General features: G+C 38.8%; 1 protein-coding gene across 1 annotated transcript in view; it reads left to right on the forward strand.

Annotated features, from left to right (window-relative positions):
• Positions 1-22,486, forward strand: part of grm5b (glutamate receptor, metabotropic 5b) — a 49,672-nt gene that overhangs the window by 17,285 nt on the left and 9,901 nt on the right. Inside the window, exons 4-7 of the mRNA XM_034310819.2 lie at positions 11,770-12,005; positions 15,303-15,549; positions 16,414-16,582; positions 17,623-17,749. Coding sequence (XP_034166710.2) covers positions 11,770-12,005; positions 15,303-15,549; positions 16,414-16,582; positions 17,623-17,749 — 779 coding nt within the window. The remainder of the gene's footprint in view (positions 1-11,769; positions 12,006-15,302; positions 15,550-16,413; positions 16,583-17,622; positions 17,750-22,486) is intronic.

Below are 22,486 nucleotides of genomic sequence, written 5' to 3' on the forward strand. Positions count from 1 at the left end.
GTATTGATGTGATATTACTTTAGTTTTACTGTAGTTTTAGTGTGATATTTACTGTAGTTTTACTGTAGTTTTAGTGTGATATTTACTGTAGTTTTACTGTAGTTTTAGTGTGATATTTACTGTAGTTTTAGTGTGATATTTACTGTAATAGTAGCGTAATATTACCGTAGTATTGATGTGATATTACTGTAGTTTTACTGTAGTTTTAGTGTGATATTTACTGTAGTTTTACTGTAGTTTTAGTGTGATATTTACTGTAGTTTTAGTGTGATATTTACTGTAGTTTTACTGTAGTTTTAGTGTGATATTTACTGTAGTTTTAGTGTGATATTTACTGAAATAGTAGCGTAATATTACTGTAGTATTGATGTGATATTACTGTAGTTTTACTGTAGTATTAGTGTGATATTTACTGTAATAGTAGTGTAATATTACTGTAGTATTGATGTGATATTACTGTAGTTTTACTGTAGTTTTAGTGTGATATTTACTGTAGTTTTAGTGTGATATTTACTGTAATAGTAGCGTAATATTACTGTAGTATTGATGTGATATTACTGTAGTTTTACTGTAGTATTAGTGTGACATTTACTGTAGTTTTACTGTAGTTTTAGTGCGATATTTACTGTAGTTTTACCGTAGTTTTAGTGCAATATTTACTGTAATAGTAGTGTAATATTACCGTAGTATTGAAGTGATATTACTGTAGTTTTACTGTAGTTTTAGTGCGATATTTACTGTAGTTTTGCTGTAGTATTAGTGCAATATTACTGAATAGCACCTGCCATCGGTGCTAAAAATAAATACTGGGGTTTACTTAACAAGGGACTGTGTATTTGTTTGTATTTTATTCAATTACAATTTGAAATTAGTAGCATATTCAGAACATCCAAGTAGAACTAATATCAGTTAAAAAAAAAAAAAAAAAAAAAAAAAAAAAGAAGTGATGCTGTGTCAGTGCCCAGGTCGCCATGGAAACGACAACTACCATGATCTTAGGGGAATATTATAGTGTCCCCATTTCTCACCACATCTTCCCCTGTTTTATTTCCCTCTTTATTCCTCTGTTCCATATTTATTCTGTGACTAAAATGCTTTTTTAGTATTTCACACAATCCATATCAATACAGAGAGAGATAGAGAGAGTGAGAGAGTGAGAGAGAAAAGCTCTCTCTGTGTGTGTGTGTGTGTGTGTGTGTGTGTGTGTGTGTGTGAATCTAATCTGATTTAATTTGTTCATCATCAACCAATGAATGAATGTACAGAGACAAAACCACAGTCACATACTGCTTCTGTATCTTATGGTATCACACACACACACACACACACACTCTGAGTTATTACAAATATTGTCCCAGGGCATTTGCTGCTGCATTCACAAAAGTGTCTTTATTTACTCTGTGTGTGTGTGTGTGTGTGTGTGTGTGCTCGTTCAGTATATTGAGTGTGCCATGTAGTTTTGTTGTAGTGTTTATATTGTAGTTTATCTGTAGTAGTGATGGAACATTGTAGTTCTGATGTAGTATTTAGTTTAACATTACTGTAGTTTTGCTGAATTATTATTACTTCATCGTTAATATCATTATTAATAAGTATTAGTGTAGTCGTGGTGTAGTATTTGTGTAATCTTACTATACTTTTGCTGTAGCATTAATGTAAATGTAAAACTACTCTAGTTTTGTAGTGTTTATATTGTAGTTTGTCTGAAGCATATTAATTATTAATATAATATTACTGAAGTTTTGCTGTAGTGTTAGTGTACTTTAACAGTAACATTAATGTAATATTATGGTAGCCTTGCTGAAATATTAATGTTATAATGTAGTTTTTCCATAGTATTTTTGTACTATTACTGTAGTATTATTATGTTGTTATGATGTAGTTTTGCTGTAGTATTAGTGTAATACTACTGTGGTGTAATATTGTGTAATAGTAACGTATCAGTGTTACTGTAGTTCTGCTGTAGCATTTGTATAACTGCAGTGATTTAGCTTTAGTGTAATATTACTGCACATTTGCTGTAATATCAACGTTATATTGTAGTTTTGCTGTAGCGTTAGTGTAGTATTACTCTGGTTTTGCTTTAGCATTAGCGTAATATATCTGTAAGTTTGCTATAGTATCGAGATGTTGTAGTTTTGCTGTAGTATTAGTGTAATATCATGGTAATGTTGCTATATTAGTATGGGTATGCATTAGTTTTGCTGTATATTAGTGTAATATTACTGTAGTTTTGCTGTAGTCTTGCTGTGATGTAGTTTTGCTGTAACATTAGTGTAATATCACTGTAATCTTTCTGATGTTATGTTGTAGTTTTGCTGTGGTATTAGCATATACCACTGTAGTTTTGATGTAGTAGTATTGGCATTGGAGTGCTGGTTTTGCTGTGATGTAGTTTTGCTGTAGCATTAGTGTAATATCACTGTAGTTTTGCTGTAGTCTTGCTGTGATGTAGTTTTCCTGTTGTAGTATTGACATATTGTAGTTATGCTGTAGTATTACTGTAATATCTTGATAATGTTGCTATAGTAGTATGGGTATGCTTTTTTGCTACATTATTAGTGTAATATTACTGTAGTTTTGGTGTAGTATTCATTTTATGTTGTAGCATCGCATTAGTGTTAATGTAATATCACTGTAATCTTTCTGTACTATTGAAGTTATGTTGTAGTTTTGCTGTTGTATTAACATAATATCACTGTAGATTTGCTGTAGTAGTATTGGTATTGGCGTGCTGGTTTTATTGTAGTATTAGTATTATTTTGGTTTTGCTGTAGTCTTGCTGTGATGTAGTTTTGCTGTACTATTAGTGTAATACCACTGTAGTTTTGCTATAGTAGTATCGATATGGTGTAGTTTTGCTGTACTCTTGCTGTGATATAATATTGCTGTAGTAGTATTGATATATTGTAGTTTTGCTGTAGTAGTATTGATATGTTGTAGTTTTGCTGTAGTTTTGCTGTGATGTAGTTTTGCTGTAGTAGTATTGATATATTGTAGTTTTGCTGTAGTCTTGCTGTGATGTAGTTTTGCTGTAGTAGTATTGATATGTTGTAATTTTGCTGTAGTCTTGCTGTGATGTAGTTTTGCTGTAGTAGTACTGATATGTTGTAGTTTTGCTGTAGTCCTGCTGTGATGTTGTATTGCTGTAGTATTAGTATTATTGTAATATCACAGTAGATTTGCTGTAGTAGTATTGGTATGTTGTAGTTTTGCTGTAGTCTTGTTGTGATGTAGGTTTGCTGTAGTAGTATTGATATATTGTAGTTTTGCTGTAGTCTTGCTGTGATGTAGTTTTGCTGTAGTAGTATTGATATGTTGTAATTTTGCTGTAGTCTTGCTGTGATGTAGTTTTGCTGTAGTAGTACTGATATGTTGTAGTTTTGCTGTAGTCCTGCTGTGATGTTGTATTGCTGTAGTATTAGTATTATTGTAATATCACAGTAGATTTGCTGTAGTAGTATTGGTATGTTGTAGTTTTGCTGTAGTCTTGTTGTGATGTAGGTTTGCTGTAGTAGTACTGATATGTTGCAGTTTTGCTGTAGTCTTGCTGTGACGTATTGCTGTAGTATTAGTATTATTGTAATATCACAGTAGATTTGCTGTAGTAGTCTTGCTGTGATGTAGATTTGCTGTAGTATTGGTATGTTGTAGTCTTGCTGTAGTCTTGCTGTGATGTAGTTTTGCTGTAGTCTTGGTGTGATGTTGTATTGCTGTAGTATTAGTATTATTGTAATATCACAGTAGATTTGCTGTAGTAGTATTGATATGTTGTAGTTTTGCTGTAGTTTTGCTGTAGTCTTGCTGTGATGTAGTTTTGCTGTAGTAGTATTGGTATGTTGTAATTTTGCTGTAGTTTTGCTGTGATGTAAATTTGATGCAGTATTAGTGTAACATCACTGCAGTTTTGCTGTAATATTGATGTTAATATCGATGGAACTCTGTGTTGTAGTTCTGTAATTCTGCTGAGGTTTTGCTCTTCTGGTGCTATAGTGTTCTTCCTTTCTCTCGTTCTCTATCTTTCTTGCTCTTTCTTTTATCCTCTGTGCCCTGACTTCTTGGTCATCCTTTTTTCCTTCTTTCCCCTTCTTATTAGCGATGGAAAGAGACACAGAGAGAAGGAGGTAGTGAGAGAGAGAGAGAGAGAGAGAGAGATGGAATGCAAAGCCAGTACCCCTTCTGCTGCCTGTTACCGTGGCAACAGCACTGGATCCCTACACAGCAGAGAGAGAGTAAAAGTGAGAGAAGGGCAGAAAGAAAACAAGGGACCTGCTGCTGACACAAACACCCCCCACCCTACTCCACCACACACACTCACACACTCACACGCGTACTTACACACATAGAGCTACCTGAAAAGTCTTAGAGGTGTGTGTGTGTGTGTGTCCTCTGAGCATGAGTTTGTATCTATTTGTAGCTTGTGAGATGGAGGTGTGTATTTGTGCTCCAGGTGTCTTGTGTTGTAGACGTCTGTGACATGTGCGTGTATGTGTGTGTGTGTGTGTGTGCTATAACAGCAGGAGGAAACACACAGTGTCACTACTGTAATTACCATCTGCCTGAGGTGTGTGTCAGTGTGTGCGTCAGTGTGTGTGTGTGTGTAGTGAGGCTCTAATGAGGGACAGTAAACCCTCTGTAAATGCATGTTGTCAGTGGCTGTAGAGCTATAAAGAGAACACACACACACACACACACACACACACACACAGATCACAGTCTCTACATCCACATGAAGGTGAATAAACAGGAAGTTAATGTTGGACACACACAACTTCCGGAGTGTTGTATTCCAAAGATATAAACTGTGTTCCTGTCAGCACTGACGTGGTGTTGATACGTTTTTTTTTTGTTTTACTTTTTATTTAAACACAAATACTAATAAAAATAAAGATCACAAATGACTTTTTTCACTTTAGGCCGTCAAACTTTCAATCACTTTTTACTTTGATTAACTTAATTCTTGAGCGAAGTGTAGACGCTGGGGGAAGGACGCAAACATGTCACAGTGCTCAGTGCTCGCACAACTGAAGTGTTCACACGTGCAACACCTGCTGACATTAGCTAGCATTACTTAGCTAACCGACTGCTAGCTAATCTAGCTATTCTTAGCCAGTTAACTAACATTGCCTGCTAAGCTAACTAACATTAACCAACATACCAATATGTAGTTTACTAACTGTAGATAAAATAAACTTATATTACAGCAGATCGTGTATGAAATGTGACATTGATAAGATTTATCTTATAAATAACGTTTCTTGCTCTCTCCCTGCTTTGGTGTTCAAACGTCACTTTTCTTGCGTGCTCTCACGCGTCCCAACCTGAGGCTTCTTGCTCTTCTTGCCCTCCTGAAAGCGACTAAGTCTATATAAAGAAGTAACTAAAGAACTTATGCTAACTATGCAGCTAGAATGTTAGCCTTATAAGCAGGCTACGTAAGCTCATTTCTAAACACATAACACCTTATGAAACACAATACATGAAAATAAATGTAAAAAAAACCCCCAAAAAAACGATAGCTACGAGGCAAACAATTAACCTACGTTTGTGAACAAAATTACGGCAAATTGCATCATATTACAGATTCACATTTGCAGCACGTAGCACTTATCCAGTGCTTTATAGTTGTCATCAAAACTCATATTTCTGATGAATATAGGAGTACAGATGGGTCTCAAGGTCAACGAATACCAGCTACGTGGAGTTAGTAAAAGTTAGTACAGCATGTAAAACAACTGTAAGTGTAATTTTGGTGATAGCATTAGCTACAGTAAGCTTTCGAACACCTGAAGTTTCTTGTGCTTCGTCACAGTGTAATTATTATTATTTCCCCAGACCGAAGAAAATATAGAGAGATAAATCTTTGTGGATCTTATTAACTGCTCGCTCTCAGACCCTAAACGAGCGCTTTATTAAAGGCAGAGTAAAGCCTGTAGATAAAAGACTCCTAGACACCTCATAATGTTAACTGTAAATACATTTCTCAGTTCATTTATTGCTATTCCTTGTTTACATTTTTAAAACTTTAGAGGATTTTGAGTGAGAAAACAAGCGCAAATGTGTGGTGTAAAAAAGTGTGTGTGTGTGTGTGTGTGTGTGTGTGTGTGTGAAAGGACAGAAGAGCCATGATGTGTATAGCATTTAAATTCCACTGACCCTCTCGCTGTCTGGTACACACTGTAATCGACTTAGACCTGGTGTGTGTGTGTGTGTGTGTGTGTGTGTGTGTGTGAGACTCTCTGATATGACATTTCCTAAATGATTTCTGCCCAGATCATATTGCCAAGGTCTACCTCATCTTGTCTCCTCAGAGAGAGAGAGTGAGAGATTGAGAGAGAGAGAGATTGAGAGATTGAGAGAGAGAGAGAGAGAGAGAGAGAGAGACAGCATGTCAGAGAGGGTGAGACAGTGATAAACCCAAGCCTGAGAGTGAGACATTCAGAAACTAAGAGTGAATCATTTATTTAAGTCTAACGTCAATCAAAGGCTATGCCTGTCAAAGACTAACAGCATCAATCACACACACACACACACACACACACACACACATAGAAATTCCAGTATGGCGGTTACATGTTGGACGTCAGCTGGGAGCATAATAAATGCTTTTCTAAGGTTTGTGTGTGTGTGTGTGTGTGTGTGTGTGTGTGTGTGTGTGTGTGTGAAGGAACCCGCAGATGTTCTCTCAAATACACACAGAGCTTTTTGAAGACCAAAGATAATTGCAGTTTGCCCACACAGCTGTGTGAGCTGGTGAATGAGAGACAGATGAAGAGACACAGAGACACATAGAGAGAGAGAGATAGAGAGAGAGAGAGAAGAAATGAGGAGACTCTCACTCATTTTGGCTTTAGCCCATGAGGAATAATTCTGTGTGTGTGTGTGTGTGTGTTTGAGAGAGTAATGACTGTGAGTTTTAGGGGGCGTGTGTGAGACATGGTGCAGTTTGTCAGTGTTGCCGTGGCGACAAGGCAACCGCAGAAGTGTGATGGATGAGACATCTGGATGAACTGACACACCTGCTTGAGACCCCGCCCCCTCTTCATTGACAGATAGATAGATAGATAGATAGATTTGTATCTTTCTCTCTTTTTCACCAGTAAGTCAGTTGTTCATATTTACACTTCTGTCTGTCTTTTTTTTTTTTTTCAAACTGAGTCTAAACAAACAGTGACAGATCCATCGCCGTGATGATCAATCGCCTCTTGTCTCCACGGAAACAGACTTTTTTTTGACGGAGATGGTGAGAAAGAAAGAGAGATAGACAGAGAGAGAAAGAGAGAGATTTATGTGTGTGAAAGCTTGGCTTCATTAAAAGGACAGTCATAATTCAGAGGTCACTTTGTGTTTGGTGTGTGTGTGTGTGTGTGTGTGTGTGTTTTACACTTGGCTAAAGGTGATTAAAGCATGACAGTTAAGTGATTAATGATCTTCCTTTACAGAGAGAACGAGACACAGAGAGAGAGAGAGATAGAGAGAGAGAGTGATATATGGACAGAGCAGATTTACAGCGTTTAGCAGATGCTCTTATCGAGATTTTTCCTCATGCTTGTACGGATAGGTCAGGGTCTAAGTGTGCCATCAAGCTAAAAGCTAGTTACAGAAGAACTAGTATAACTAGTTAAGTGCTCGGTTAAGTGGTTGGTGAAGAGGTAGGTCGAGTCAGGCGTTGCTTGTAGCTTGAATGCAACAGGGTGCAGAGCAATGGAGTGATGAGGAAGAACTGCAGGAGATTCTGAATCAGTTTCAGGAGTCTGATGGTGCGCAGGAGGACACCTGGTTTCAGTACTCCAGCCTTGTCAAGATGAACTGAACTGAACACACACACCTGAGTGGTCTTCTGAAGTTGTAACGGAGAAACCTGAAATCTTAAGTCAGCTTAGTAAAATGAGCAGAGAAGGATCGTTGCTTGAGAGATAGAGAGAGTGAATGAGACACGGACACAGAATGAAGGAGAGAGACCGAAATGGACAGAGAATGACAGAGTGAGTGAGAGAGAATAACTGGTCTAAAAATAAACGATAGACAGCGACAGAGAGTGAGACAGTGAATCAGAGAATCCTTTTACAGACAGATCTGCCCGAAATGCCGCACCATAAGAGATGATTCATTCAGATGGGCAATTAATTCTCTTCACAATTTAACAAATTCCAATAATCTTTCCCATATTTACCTTCAGCAGGACAGTGTGATACAGCATTTACAATTCACAATAACCGTCATAATATGTGTACGCATACACCAGACATCTCCAAATACACACTGTATACGAACGCATGACAACACTGGCGCAGTGATATAACTGCTACGTCAGTTTATTATCAGCTCCACAGCAGACAAATGCATACTCAAAGATTAAAGATTAGGAAACTTGAAAGCATGGGAAACTGGTAAACTATGAGGTTTAGGACTAGAAGCTAGAAACAAGGAAAAAGGAAAAGAGACAACTAGGAAACCAAAGAACAAGAAAACCAGAGGTCTTGAAAAATAGCAAAAACACACAAAAAAAACAGCAATCCAGAAACCAGGAAAGCAGGACTCAGGCAACAAAAGAAGTAGGAAACCAGTAAAATTGGATAAAAAAAAACCCCCAAAAACCCCAAAAAGTAAAGTAAGCTGGAAACTAGAAAACCGGATAACCCAGAAACAAGACCAAAATAGGAAACTATGGAATTTAAACCAGTTAACAAGGAAACCAGAATACTTGGAAACTGTATAACTAGCAAAACAGCCATAATAATGCTAAAAAAAAAAACTTGGAAACTAGCGGGACAAGGACTAGACACTAGAAGCAAAGAAAAAGAAAATCTAGAGATCTAGAAAACAGAACTATGAAACCGGAGATTAACAAACCAGAGAACTACAAAAAAAAAAAAAATAAAAAAAAAAATAATAATAATAATAGATATCTGGAAACCCAGGGGATATGAACTCAAGGAAACTGGACTGTTAGGAAACCAAACAACTATGAAACCAGAGACCCAGAAAACCAGAAGCCAGGAAAGCAGAGATTCAGGCAAGAAGTGAACTAGGAAACCAAAAAAAAAGTCAGAGAACAGTGAAGTAGAGAACCAAAAAAAAAAAAGAAAAAAAAAAAGCAAAGCAACCTGGCAACTAGGGAAGTAGAAAACCAGATAACTAAGAAAACCAGGAAACCCATGAACAAGAACAAACTAGGAATTTGGAATTTGGAAACTAATTAACAAGGAAACTAGAATACTTGAAAAAAAAATGGAAAAAGGGTAAACTAGCAGAACAAAGCTAGAAGCATTGAAGTAGGAAACCAAAGAACAAGAAAAATAGAAAACTAGCAAACACAAAAATAAGAGAACTAGAAAATTAGAGATCTGGAAAACTAAGGAACGTGGAAACCTGAGATCTGGAAAATTAGTGCTACTATGAGACCGGGAAAATATGAAACCAAAGAACCAGAAAACCAGGCAACCTGGAAACTCGGGAACTAGGATACCACATAACTAGAAACCTGCAAACATGGGCATTAGTAAATAGGAATATTCAGTAGAATAAGAGAGTAGAGTATTAGAAAACCATAAACCCAGGCAACCTGGAAATTAGGGAACCCAGGACCTAGGAAACTAGGGATCGCTGCATTCACCCCTTGTCGGAATTACCATAATTACTAGATGACAACCTGGACGTTCTACTCAGAGCTGTTCACGTCCTCGGACTCAGAATTATATGTTTCTATACACCAAAATGAATCCGTGTAAGATGATGATGTCGACAACTGCAGAATATATAATTGCAACATTAAATCACATTTTTATGCTAAATAAATATTGCTAAATATTAAAGAACACAGAAAACGCATCAGAATTATTACACAGAAATATTACGATATAACTTCTTACATTTTACTGCTGAAGCCGCCGCCGTTTTGAGTGTTTCCGCATGACGTTGCAGCGGTCAGTTGATACAAGTTGGAGCTCTCAGAAAATTCGTAGTTTAAAAGTTTTAATTACGAGTTCTACGAGGACGTGAACGCTTTTTACAAGTCAGAATCTCGTAATTACGGTAAGTACGACATGGTGTGAACACAGCTTATGATACTAGGAAATCAGAAAACTTGGAAAGATGAGTAGGAACGCCTAGACGTAAGAAGCATCTCTGAATTAGGAAATTAAAGAAATAGGGAAGTCTCATGCACACTTTCTTCATCTGAACGCTCAGCGTGTCCAGGCTTTTATCAGAGACGCATGGATACGTCTCCTCCTGGATGTCCAGAGGTTTGTGGAGCAGGGTGGACACGTCTCTTGTTTTGACTCCTCCCAGATCAGGGTTATGGTCAGGTGACCACAGGAGTTTGGGGTGAGTGAAAATCAAAGTCAACGTTCTGAAAAAGGTTTGGCTGGCCACTCGAGAACTAGGACACCAGTTGACCTGAGAACTCAGACAAACTAAACTTTTGTGTGTGTTTCTCCAAGCCAGCTGGCAGCGAGCTGTGTGTATGCTCATTAAACGGAGCTAATTTGACAACCACGTAGATACACATACACACTCACAGACACACTCCATGTAGTGTCACTCTGTCAGTTATCGACGCTGCATTTGCGGAATGCAACACACACTGAAAAATATGTTCAGAAATCTGTGTTGATTCAGAATAGGTCGAATCGCTGCAGGCAGTCCAATCAGAACTCTGCGATGTCAGTGTAGTATTATGTACACACACACACACACACACACACACACACACACACAGAGTGGCTCTCCTGAATGAACCCTATGTGCATAATTTGTATAATCATTTTCATTTGTAATGAAATCTGTGAGCACAACCTCTCCAAGCCATTCTCTCTCTCCCTCTCTCTCTCTCTCTCTCTCTCTCTCTCTGTGCGTGTGTGCATGTGTGTGTGTGTGTGTGTGTGTGTGTGTGTGTGTGTGTGCATGTTATCTCTCGTACACAGACTTAGTTGCTGGTGCTCATTTGCATATCAGGCCATGTTGCTGCACATTAATTGGTCACCTTCGTTGTAATTGCTCACCTTGGAATGTCAAAAGTCTTATGAGGTGTGAGATCACACACACACACACACACACACACACACACATACACACACACACGTAGGGTACAGATGGCATCATCTTTTGCCCTACGTGTGTGGTTGAGTGCCCTGAGAGTATACTAGAGTGTGATTGGCTGCAGCTGTATCCATGACTACGGCGTTTAGAGAGATTCCAAGTGATACAACTGTGAACTGATTTACAGATTTGAGTGTGTGTGTGTGTGTGTGTGTGTGTGTGTGTGTGTCAACTAGATCATGTTCATAGGCATTACTGGCTGGGAACAATGGGAATTAAGGTGCAAGATGTCAAAGAGAGGAGGGATATGGAAAATGAGTGTATGTGTGAGAGAAAAAAGGAGAAATAAGAAGTAAAGAGAATAAATAGAAAAAGAGGAAGAAAGACAGAGATAGAGGATGTGAATCAGACGGAGGACAAAAGATTGTTGTATGTGAAAGGAGGAGAAAAGACTCACTGAAACACTTGCTCAATATATTTCTTGCTTAATCAATTACTGAACCTGTAACTACAAAAGCACTCCATCAGCACCAGCCGATAAATCAATTACTCCGACCAGCAGCGCTCCTGGTGAGGTCCTTCCTGATTTTATTACTGTAGCTAAATATATCTATGCTTATACCTAACTCTAACAACAAAGGAAAACTCCGCCCCAAATGACTTTGGCTTTGAGCATTTAAGCTTTTTTTTTCATTGTCTCTTGTCTCCGCCCCTTTTTTCTCCCAGTGACGGATGGGCGGACCGTTATGACGTGACTGACGGATACGTGCGTGAGGCAGCAGGTGGGATCACAATAAAACTGCGATCCTCAGACGTGAAGTGGTTCGACGATTACTATTTAAAATTACGTCCTGACAACAATCTGCGCAATCCGTGGTTCCCCGAGTTCTGGCAACATCGCTTCCACTGCAGACTGAAGGGTCATCCTCAGGAAAGCCCTAACTACAACCGGACCTGTAGCAGTGAGTACACACACACACACACACACACACACACACAAGCTATTTTTCTTTCACATTGTTGTAAACTTGACAGCTGGGATTTCCTCTCATAGTCCAAGCAATTACCAACTGTGCACATGATCTATCTAACACACACACACACACACTCATGTATGCGTACACACCAGAGCTGTGGAGCCTTTGTTATGCTAGTAGAATCAGAAAGATATGGGAAGGTGGAGGTGGGGGATGAGAAGCATCACTTCTCTTGGCAAAGAGCTTCACTTATTTGTCTATTTATTCCTGAATATGTTTACATGTTAATGGAAGAGAGAGCTTTTCATATGATAATCACTGCCTCGGCCTATTTAAACTAAAAACCCTTATCAATAATCACACACCTGGCCCAAACACAGGTCTCACTTAGCTCTAAACCACTTTTAGTAACCCATCTTTTGTCCAACCACTTTGCAATAAACTACAAATGACCAAAATGCAACTCAAGAAACTTAACCCAAGCATATTGCAATACAATCTGACTGAATGCAAAAACCTTTTCTATTAAAATTTAACAAGCACCTGCTTGGCACAAACCAGTCAGATTCACCCAAACCCAATCACCCAGACAATAATACATGATTGACCAAACCCATTTCAGTAGCCCAAACTCAAAACTAGTTCAATAAACCGACCTTAAAGCCAGTTCAATAAACCAAACTCAAACCCAGTTCAAGAGCCCAAACTCAAACCCAGTTCAATAAACCAAACTCAAACCCAGTTCAGTAACCCAAACTCAAACCCAGTTCAATAAACCAAACTCAAACCCAGTTCAAGAGCCCAAACTCAAACCCAGTTCAGTAACCCAAACTCAAACCCAGTTCAATAAACCAAACTCAAACCCAGTTCAATAAACCAAACTCAAACCCAGTTCAAGAGCCCAAACTCAAACCCAGTTCAGTAACCCAAACTCAAAACTAGTTCAATAAACCAAACTCAAATCTAGTTCAAACTCAAATCTAGTTCAATAAACCAAACTCAAACCCAGTTCAAGAACCCAAACTCTAAATTAGTTCAATAAACCAAACTCAAACCCGGTTACATAGCCAAACTCATTTATTTAACATAGAACTGACCCAAACTCATATTAGGAGCTCACAGTTGGTTAAACCCAGTTCAATAATCCAAATTTCTGATAACCTTTGGTTTTGATTTGATAATTCAGTAACCCAAAATAATAATGCAAATCCAACACAAATTCCTTTAAATCGCAGTGGGACCAAAACATTTACAATAACTCACAATGGGTGCAAACACAGCTCATTCACTCACGTCCATTTTGGTAATATACAATCGACCCAGTCCGGTTTAAATAACGCACAAAGTCCATTTCAACAGCTGAAACCATTCACAACCATCCCCAAACCTATTTCAATAAATTATAATTAACCCAGACCCTTTTCAGTAAATGAGAAATGACCCAAGCCCATCTCATTCAAGCTGCACTCAGCTCAGATCCATTTTAACAACCCAAAATGAACGTAAATGCCTTCCAATAATGCGTTTCAACAGCTGATAATTAGAATGATCAGACCCAGTACAACAACATGTCTGGCCAAAATCCTTTAAACTAGATTGACAATTGTATACCTGCCCCAAAAACCTCAATTAATAATCAAGGACATGTCTAGGTCACCTAAAGTCAAAGATCTCTCTACTCATTTTCCTCACACCCCAGATCCGACTACAAAAGCACCAGATTAAGCTCTTTTATACTTCATTCTGTCCTTCTTTTTTCTCCAAAATCAGTATATTACACTTAGAGTACCTGTCATTCTTCTCCTCCAACTCCCCTGTCTCTGCCCTCATTGCCCCTCTTTCGATGATATTCCTTTCTTTCTTAACTTTCTCTCTCCTCCTTTGATTCTTTTCTATTCAACTCTCCATTCATACCTGAAGCACACACTCTTCACACATCACATCAAAGCGGCATGGTTTCAAATAGCTCCATTTCAATAAGAAAAGGAGAGGGGAATATGAATGAAACACAATTTGTGTCTGCCACTGAATTACTGAATTTTGGTTAGAATGAAAGAGAGAGAGAGAGAGAGAGAGAGAGAGAGAGAGGGGTATTCTGAGGTTAAACTCCAGGGTTGTTCGGATATAATGGATGAGGTTTGGAGGGAGGAGAGTGTATCAGGACTTTGAGGTGATTAGATTTCAGGCCAAATATCCCCCCTACACACACTTACACACATACACATACACACACTTACACACATACACATACACACTGAGCTGCAGTAGTCTACCCTGCTATCTTGAGGACGGCTGATACAACATATATACATCTTTAAAGTATATAGAAACGAGAGTTGTTGTGAATAAATGTGTTTTGAAAGCCCTAGCTGGAATTATGGTAATGTTATTGAGATCATAGATGAGAGGTCATTGGCATTCATGTCTCCATATACTGTATATTTTCACCGATTTCGTTTGCTAGCTAGCTATCACAAGCTACCTTGACATGGTTGGTTTCGGAGAGAATATTTGTTTTCTTTTCATAATCCTCACTCCTAACACTAGAGAGACAGCTAACATAAGCTAACGTGACACGATTTCTGATGATTCATAACCATCCCTGGTAATGACAGCTGGCTAACAAGATAGCAGAATCCTCTTAAAGGTCCTTCAGAGGACTGTGTGTCTACATTTGAAAGGTGAAATACTGTATGTATTGTGAAAGACAAACGCAGTTGTCACATTGACAGGTATGCTCACTGGGGTGCAATCAACAGACTGACCCATCTTCACTGGAGAGCTGCGCCAGGAAGAAATTCTGTCATTATATTAGGATAAAACAAAAAAAAGAGAAATATATGAAAACGAATTACTGATTTGACACTGATTTGACAGGTGCTGTAATTGGATTTCTATATATGAGGTACTTCGGGAAAGATTGATGGGGTGCAAATAAAATATCCATGACTAATGACTCAAAGGAAAGACCTGAGCATATAATTACTAAAGCAGTAACATTTAATTCAGTGTTCAAGGCTGTGTTAAACACCAGTTTGTCAGGAAAATCAAATGAACAGCAAAGCCTTTGATCAGTTTATAACCTGGAAATGTTTTTTTTTTTTTTTTGTGAATACTGAACACTGAATATTTTTCTCCAAAGTGAGATGTAAAATGAATGGAATACAATCCAAGCACTGAGCTACTAAAGCAGAACAGAGTCAGTGATTTCAGCTGAGGTAGATACTTCACTCCCTGTCTCACAGACGTCTGTCTTTCCTTCTGTGTCTTTGTCCCGTCTAGAGCGTGATTCATTGCGGCAGCAGTACGCTCAGGACACTAAGATGGGTTTTGTAATAAACGCGATCTACAGCATGGCCTATGGGCTTCATAAGATGCAGAGAGCTCTCTGTCCTGGTATGGCAGGACTCTGTGATGCCATGCGGCCAATCGACGGTTCCAAACTGCTCGAGTTTCTCATGAAGACCAACTTCACAGGTGTCAATGGAGAGAACATCTACTTCGATGAGAATGGAGATTCGCCGGGAAGGTACAGGGAGCATTCAGACAATTAGTAGGTCAGACACTGAGACAGACATCCAGTGAGTCAATCAGTTAATCAGTCAGTCTGTTTGTCAGCCAGACAGTCACTGAAGCAGACATCCAGTGAGTCAGTCAGTTAATCAGTCAGTCACTCAGTCAGTCGTTCAGTCACTTAGTCAGTCATTCAGTCACTCAGTCTGTCATTCAGTCAGTCATTCAGTCACTCAGTCATTCAGTCAGTCACTTAGTCACTCAGTCACTCAATGAGACAGTAATGTTCAGTCACTCAGTCAGTCATTCAGTCATTCAGTCACTCAGTCAGTCATTCGGTCATTCAGTCACTCACTCAGTCATTCAGTCATTCAGTCAGTCATTCAGTCACTCGGTCATTCAATCATTCAGTCATTCAGTCACTTAGTCACTCATTCAGTCATTCAGTCATTCACTCAGTCAGTCATTCAGTCACTTAGTCATTCAGTCACTCGGTCATTCAATCATTCAGTCACTCAGTCATTCAGTCAATCACTTAGTCATTCAGTCACTCAGTCACTCATTCGTTCAGTCACTTAGTCACCCAGTCACTCAATGAGACAGTCATTCATTCACACAGTCAGTCATTCACTCAGTCAGTTAGTCATTCAGTCACTCAATCACTGAGTCATTCAGTCATTAGTCAATCAGACAGTGAGACAGACAGTCAGTCAGACAGTTAGTCAGACAGTTAGACTGTCAATTTGAGGACATCTTAGACTCACTACAGAAGTGCTGTGACCAATCAATCAATCTATCATTCGCGTGTGTTAGGATTTATGTGCATGTATGTGTGTGTTAAGCTATATAAACATGTGTGTGTGTGTGTATGTGGGTGTAGCTATGTGATCATGAACTTTAAGAAAATGGGGAAAGATTACTACGACTACACTAACGTGGGCAGCTGGGACATCAGCGGCCTGCAGATAGACGATGACGAAATCTGGCCGAACAAAGACAGCATCATTAAGTCGGTCTGCAGCGAGCCCTGCGATAAAGGACAGATCAAGGTCAGTGTCATACACACACACACACACACACACACACACACACACACACACACACTTTCGAGCACTTTCCACTGTGTTGTTATAACCATGATATTCTCTTTGTTTACTTATATCACAGTTTAAACACCTTCATCTCAGCTCGTTCTTTTCATTCTCCCCAGAATCACCAGAAAAAAACTCAACCCCATTTAACACCTCTCTTCACTAACCACACCCCAATTAGCCCCACCCATTATGAGCTACTTCACTGACGCTGACTTTACTAATCCCACGTTAGTAATTCAGCTACTTTTTTTTCAGTCTTTACCTGATATGTGCAGGAATCCAGGTGATGTAAGATGAATAAATGTTACTCAGGGTTTAAGAAAAATCCTGAAAGGATCCTGCTGTTGGAAAGAACGGGAGAGAGCGAGGTTAGACTTTTCTTTCCCAGCGGACTTTAACGCATTGACAGAATTAGTGAAATGTCACTGTGTGCCTTAATGACATTTCTCTAAGTGGTTACAAAAATGTCAGCTTTAGGTTTGTCCTTGATTTATCACACATTAAATGGACTGATGAGTTCCAGCAGGCCTGCAGTGATTCACTTCGCTAAGCTCATTTAACACTTTCAGAGGTGACAAATTGGATAAAACTTTTCTTTCTCTTTTTTTTTTTTTTTACATTTAATCCAGCTTCAACCTGTAATTGGCTTCAGGGCTACTTAATTAATCAGGAGCACGGGGAGAACCCTGGTCTGTTTAGTGTTACACTGAAGCAAATGCATGCATTTGCTGAATCAATCAATCTATCTATCTATCTATCTATCTATCTATCTATCTATCTGTCTGTCTGTCTGTCTTGTATCTATCCCTATAGTCTCATTCTGTGAACCTTTTTGGCAAGCCTTCTAAAAGACTGAATAATGCTCCTCCTATTCGTGTCTGTATTTGTAATGACTGTCTCTCCAGAATAGTCTTTCTCTCTGTCTTCTTTTCTCTCTCTCTCTCTGCACTACACTCTCTGTCTATCGCTCTCTCTCTGTCTCACTGTCTCTGCAGGTGATCCGTAAGGGCGAGGTGAGCTGCTGTTGGACGTGCACCCCCTGTAAGGAAAACGAGTTTGTGTTTGACGAGTACACGTGCCGAGCCTGCGAACTCGGATCCTGGCCTACTGATGACCTCACAGGTACAGACACAGACAGACAGACAGACAGACAGACAGACACAGACGAGTGATGAGCGGTGGCTGTGTTATGCTGTTACGCTGGGGATTTGTTTTAATGTTGCTGACATGTCTATCCTAAGGGGCGTGGTTTCTACCAGGATGACCCCGCCCCATCTACATGGTACGAGGACTCACTGAATGGTTTAATGAGGATGAAAATAGTAAAACACAATACTAACACACTTCATTTTGGTTTTTCCTTTAATTTGTCTATTACATGTTAGTGTGTTTTCCTCTTCGGTGAGGTTCTTCAGGCAGGTGAGAACACAGCAATCATACTCAGTTGCGAACCAAAACAACCGTCTGAGCAACGTTGTCTCGATCTGCTTCCTTGTGAACTCTAGCGCAGTGAGAAAGTGATTCAACTCTGAATCAACTCAACTGCAGGAAGTGAATCAAACATGTGAGCTGCTAAACTGAGCCACAGGGTGCGAACTGAGCCAAAGGACAGAGCTGTAGCGACTGACGCAACAAGAAGACCAAATAAACAATAAATAGAGTTTTTCGAGATAGAGGTGATAGAGGTTTTCAGCACTACACTCCCCACAGACAATTATATTTAATAGTGTATATATATATATATATATATATATATATATATATAGCAAACAAACCAAAAGTATACATTTCACTCTGATTCAGTCTCAGACTCCCAGACTCACATGTGAGAAAGCACCCTTAGTGTTTGTTCTTCAGGTTTTAAGTTTCTGCTGGAGTGTGTTGCTTGGATTGAAATACAAATATGTCCTAAAATCATAGGAGATCAGCTCTGTTCCTCTTCTTTGGTTATTTGTCTTGTGGTCCTCTTGCATTGTCAAGCCTTTGTACAACCACAGGCTTTTAAGGCTTTTCTCTGATGTACATATATATCGTCTTTGTCCTTGTTCTTGGACATTTGCTTTACTTTACCACTTGTCTTCTGTGTCCATAATGTGTACACTGTTGATATCTCTTGTCCTTCAGGTGTAGGTAGAACGTTGAGTGCTCCTTGAGTGTTTGTCCTCCTATATTGGGACACTCAGCAGGTACATGAACATGGACATTACTATGCATGAACAGAGGGATATGGATGAGACTACGACACTATGGTCTCATCCATTTATGTCTTTCATCAAGAGATGTTGTTCTCAGAGCTCTCGGAGTTGGGGTCGCTAAGGGGACGCTTGGTATTTGGCGATTTGGAATTGATCCTGACAGCAGGCCTGAGAAATCCACCTTTCTTGTGTATCTTAGGAAATCTGTATAAGCATCGAGTGACGTCTGCTGGGTAAAAGGTTTCGTGCAGGCCCTCATCAATAGCGTCGACTCTCTCACGTATTTTTGTAAACAGTCTATGACCTTTTTCTTGGAGATGTTTTGCCGTTGCTAAGGGATTTGCCATGCTAAATGCATTTCCATTTGCCTGCACTTGGGCAAAGAGCAATATTAATATCTAGCACTACTAGCTGAGTCAAAAAACCATGGAATACCACTTGAGGCCAAAATTAAATACATAAACACTGTATGACTTTATTAATTAATTAAAGTCCATGACCATTTTTTTTTCTTACAGCGGACATCTTAATCAGAGGCATAGCTTATCTCACAGACTGAATTGTTTATGGATAAAATTATGAACAAATCTTAACAGATGAGTGATAGGTCAGCTTATCCTTCAAACTCTGGTCACATTCTCTTTACAGGAGTGAACAAAATGAATGAACAAAAAAATGAACATTGGCATTATTTTATTAATTCAACAACTCAAAATATCAAAATAAAAGTATGATAAAAAAAAAATCCCACACGCACACTTTCCAGTTTCGTGACCTCAGATTAATGAAGTGGCTTTGTGAAGTTGTGCGCATAATTAACTGAAATATAACAAAATAAAATGCAAAAAGCTACTGAATAAAAGCCATATTAGTAAGTTAAACCAAATTTGCAGTGATTAATTTGAATGTTCATGCAGCAGTATATTGGCGATATAATAGACTCCTATTAGATGTCGATGCTTGCCATCATCTCGTTTATATATCATCGTATTAGTCTTTTTTTTTTGTTTAATTTTTATGGTACATATTATTACATTTGATGGCAAGGTAAAAAAAAACCTCTTCAGTCCACATTTTCTATCCCAGATTTTTTTCCAGTCTTATAGGCAAGTGCTTTTGTTTAAAGGTCTAGATGCTATTGTAAAACTCTGTTTTGGACTCTTCTACTCAAGAAAAATCTGGCAACCCAGGAGGCATGAACTACATACCGGTGAATTTAATAATCTTAAACGGCTGCGTAACCCGACTCTGAATACGAGTAACTTTCCCAATGTGAACACTGACTTAACTTTTGGACTCCGAATAAAGGCACGTGTGTCTCTCTGTCTCTCCACAAGAAAGACAGACAGACAGAGAGAGAGAGAGAGAGAGAGAGAGAGAGAGAGAGATAAAGGGAGAGCGTAAATCAGATAAGCGAACCAATCTGCCTGTGTAGGTGTTTATATGCATGGCTGGGTGTGCTGTGGTGTATGTTTGTGAGACAGATAAAGAGAGAGAGCGAGAGAGAGAGCGAGAGAGAGAGAGAGAGAGAGAGAAGACAGCTTGTAAACAAATTGCTTTCACGTCTCTTGGAGGCGAATTGTTTCATTTCACTGTGTGATTTTTTTCATTAGCACTTTAATAAGGAGATGAATACAAGAATACGTGGCATCTTTTGAGACAGTTAATAAAGTACAGACAGACAGACAGACAGACAGACAGAGAGACAGAGAGACAGATTTTGTTCTGCTTACATTTCATATTCATGTTTCGACGTGTTTCACGTCCGTTCTGAGTGTTATTGTTTCACTTCATTTTGCTTCACTGAAGTGATAAATAATTATGCAGTCAGAGAGAGAGAGAGAGAGAGAGAGAGAGAGAGAATGGGAGAGACAGAGAGAGAGACAGAAAGAGGCTGAGTGAGAGAGCGACAGATCCAGGCACAGAGACAGGCAGCAGGATCTATATGTTTGGATATTTATGGTTTCTTTCTTATGAAGTGTAACAAGAACAGTAATAAACAGCACTAGTGTAATAAACAGGAACTGAAGTCATGAATAATTAATGAGGGTGATGAATAATTAATTAGGGAACTGTTACACTGCAGAACTTTCACAGTCCTACTGCAGAGTCTCTGAGTTTTTAATATTAACGAAGAGCAACATTGCCACAAGCATCTTTCTCTATCTATCCATCTCTCACTGTTTCCATCTTACTCTCTCTGGTGTGTCTGTGTCTCTTTCTCTCTCTCTTTTTCTCAGTCTAAATTTCTCTTTCACTCTGGGCTGAATGGAGACACGGTGCGAAACCCAACTTGATGCGACCAGAAAATGCATCTTGAGATTAAGATTTAATTTACTAATGCAGTAGCTCATGGGACAGTGTAATAAATACGCTCTGTGTGAAGCGCAGATTGTGGTGGAAAATGGTGAACCAACAGGAAATGCAAGGTCAGTAATGAAGATAACATGTAAAAGGAAGTTGTTATTAAATAACGACTCTTCCATCAGAACAAGTGAGCGATGTGGAGGGGATTAATATGGAAAATATGATTTCTAAATAAAGAGTAAAACACATGCTGTTGTAGGAAAATAAAACAGTTACGCTGTACTGTGACGTGACCCAACGTGAATATGAGCACGTCTTAAAGTGTTTTATTCCTCTTGTATGACAACAATTTGCCAACAGTTATCATTTTTATTTACTAAACTACACTACATTGCACATTTTATCTGTTAGTTCCTGTTCCCTCTATAAACAGTTCGTTCCATCATTTTTTTCTCTCTTGAATTTATGTCACATTACACAAGACTTTCCCATGTCGGAAAACTTACAGCTTTACTTCTGACTGTTCCAACCACTGAAACTGGAGACTCCTTCCAAAAAATGTTAAACAAACATCTCCTCACAGAAAACGTCACCACATCAACGACGCATGTTTTTAACTCTGTTTATATGGCGCGTCTACGGTACAAGTCCCCGTGTACGTTGTTACCATAGAAAAGAAACCGTCTTCTAGCTTGGAACACGTTCCGACCAATCAGAATCAGAAAATCAGCAGCACTGTGTTATAACAGCTTTTACAGAATAGACAGCTGTGTAAAGAATCAGATACCTGAACTTGGAAAATCGATGAATGTTATGATCAGGGTTGCCAGATCTGCGTGAAAAAAAGCAGGACCAACTGTCCAGATACTATTCAAAGAGTTCAAATCAAATCTATATGGATGAGGAGGAGAAGCGTGCTCGTACGCCAGTTCCGTACTTAACACTCAAGGGCTTTCATGCAGAATGCAGACAGCTGTGTACATCTCGTCCTCTATCTCTCATCTATCTATCTATCTATCCATCTCACAGTGACAGATTTTCTCCTTCCCTGTATTTGTATGCCTTGCTGGCTGTCAATCCTTCTCCATCTCTCTTTCTTTCTCTATCTCTCGATATACACTTATGCATCTTCCTCTGTTTCTTTCTATCACTGTGTATTTTTTTCTCTTTCTTATTTTTCCCTCTCTCTGCTCCCTTCTTTCCAGCTGTTTATCAATGTTTCACTTCCTCCTTCTGCCTCTTTTCTCTCTCTTTGTGTCTCCTTCTCTTTAATTCGGTCTGTACGTATGTACTACTATGTCGCCCCTTTATTATAATAGTGAAATAAATAATGAATAATGACAACTCTCTGTATCTG

This window comes from Pangasianodon hypophthalmus, chromosome 14, assembly GCF_027358585.1.
Source record: "Pangasianodon hypophthalmus isolate fPanHyp1 chromosome 14, fPanHyp1.pri, whole genome shotgun sequence".
In the NCBI taxonomy this organism is placed as follows: Eukaryota; Metazoa; Chordata; class Actinopteri; order Siluriformes; family Pangasiidae; genus Pangasianodon; species Pangasianodon hypophthalmus.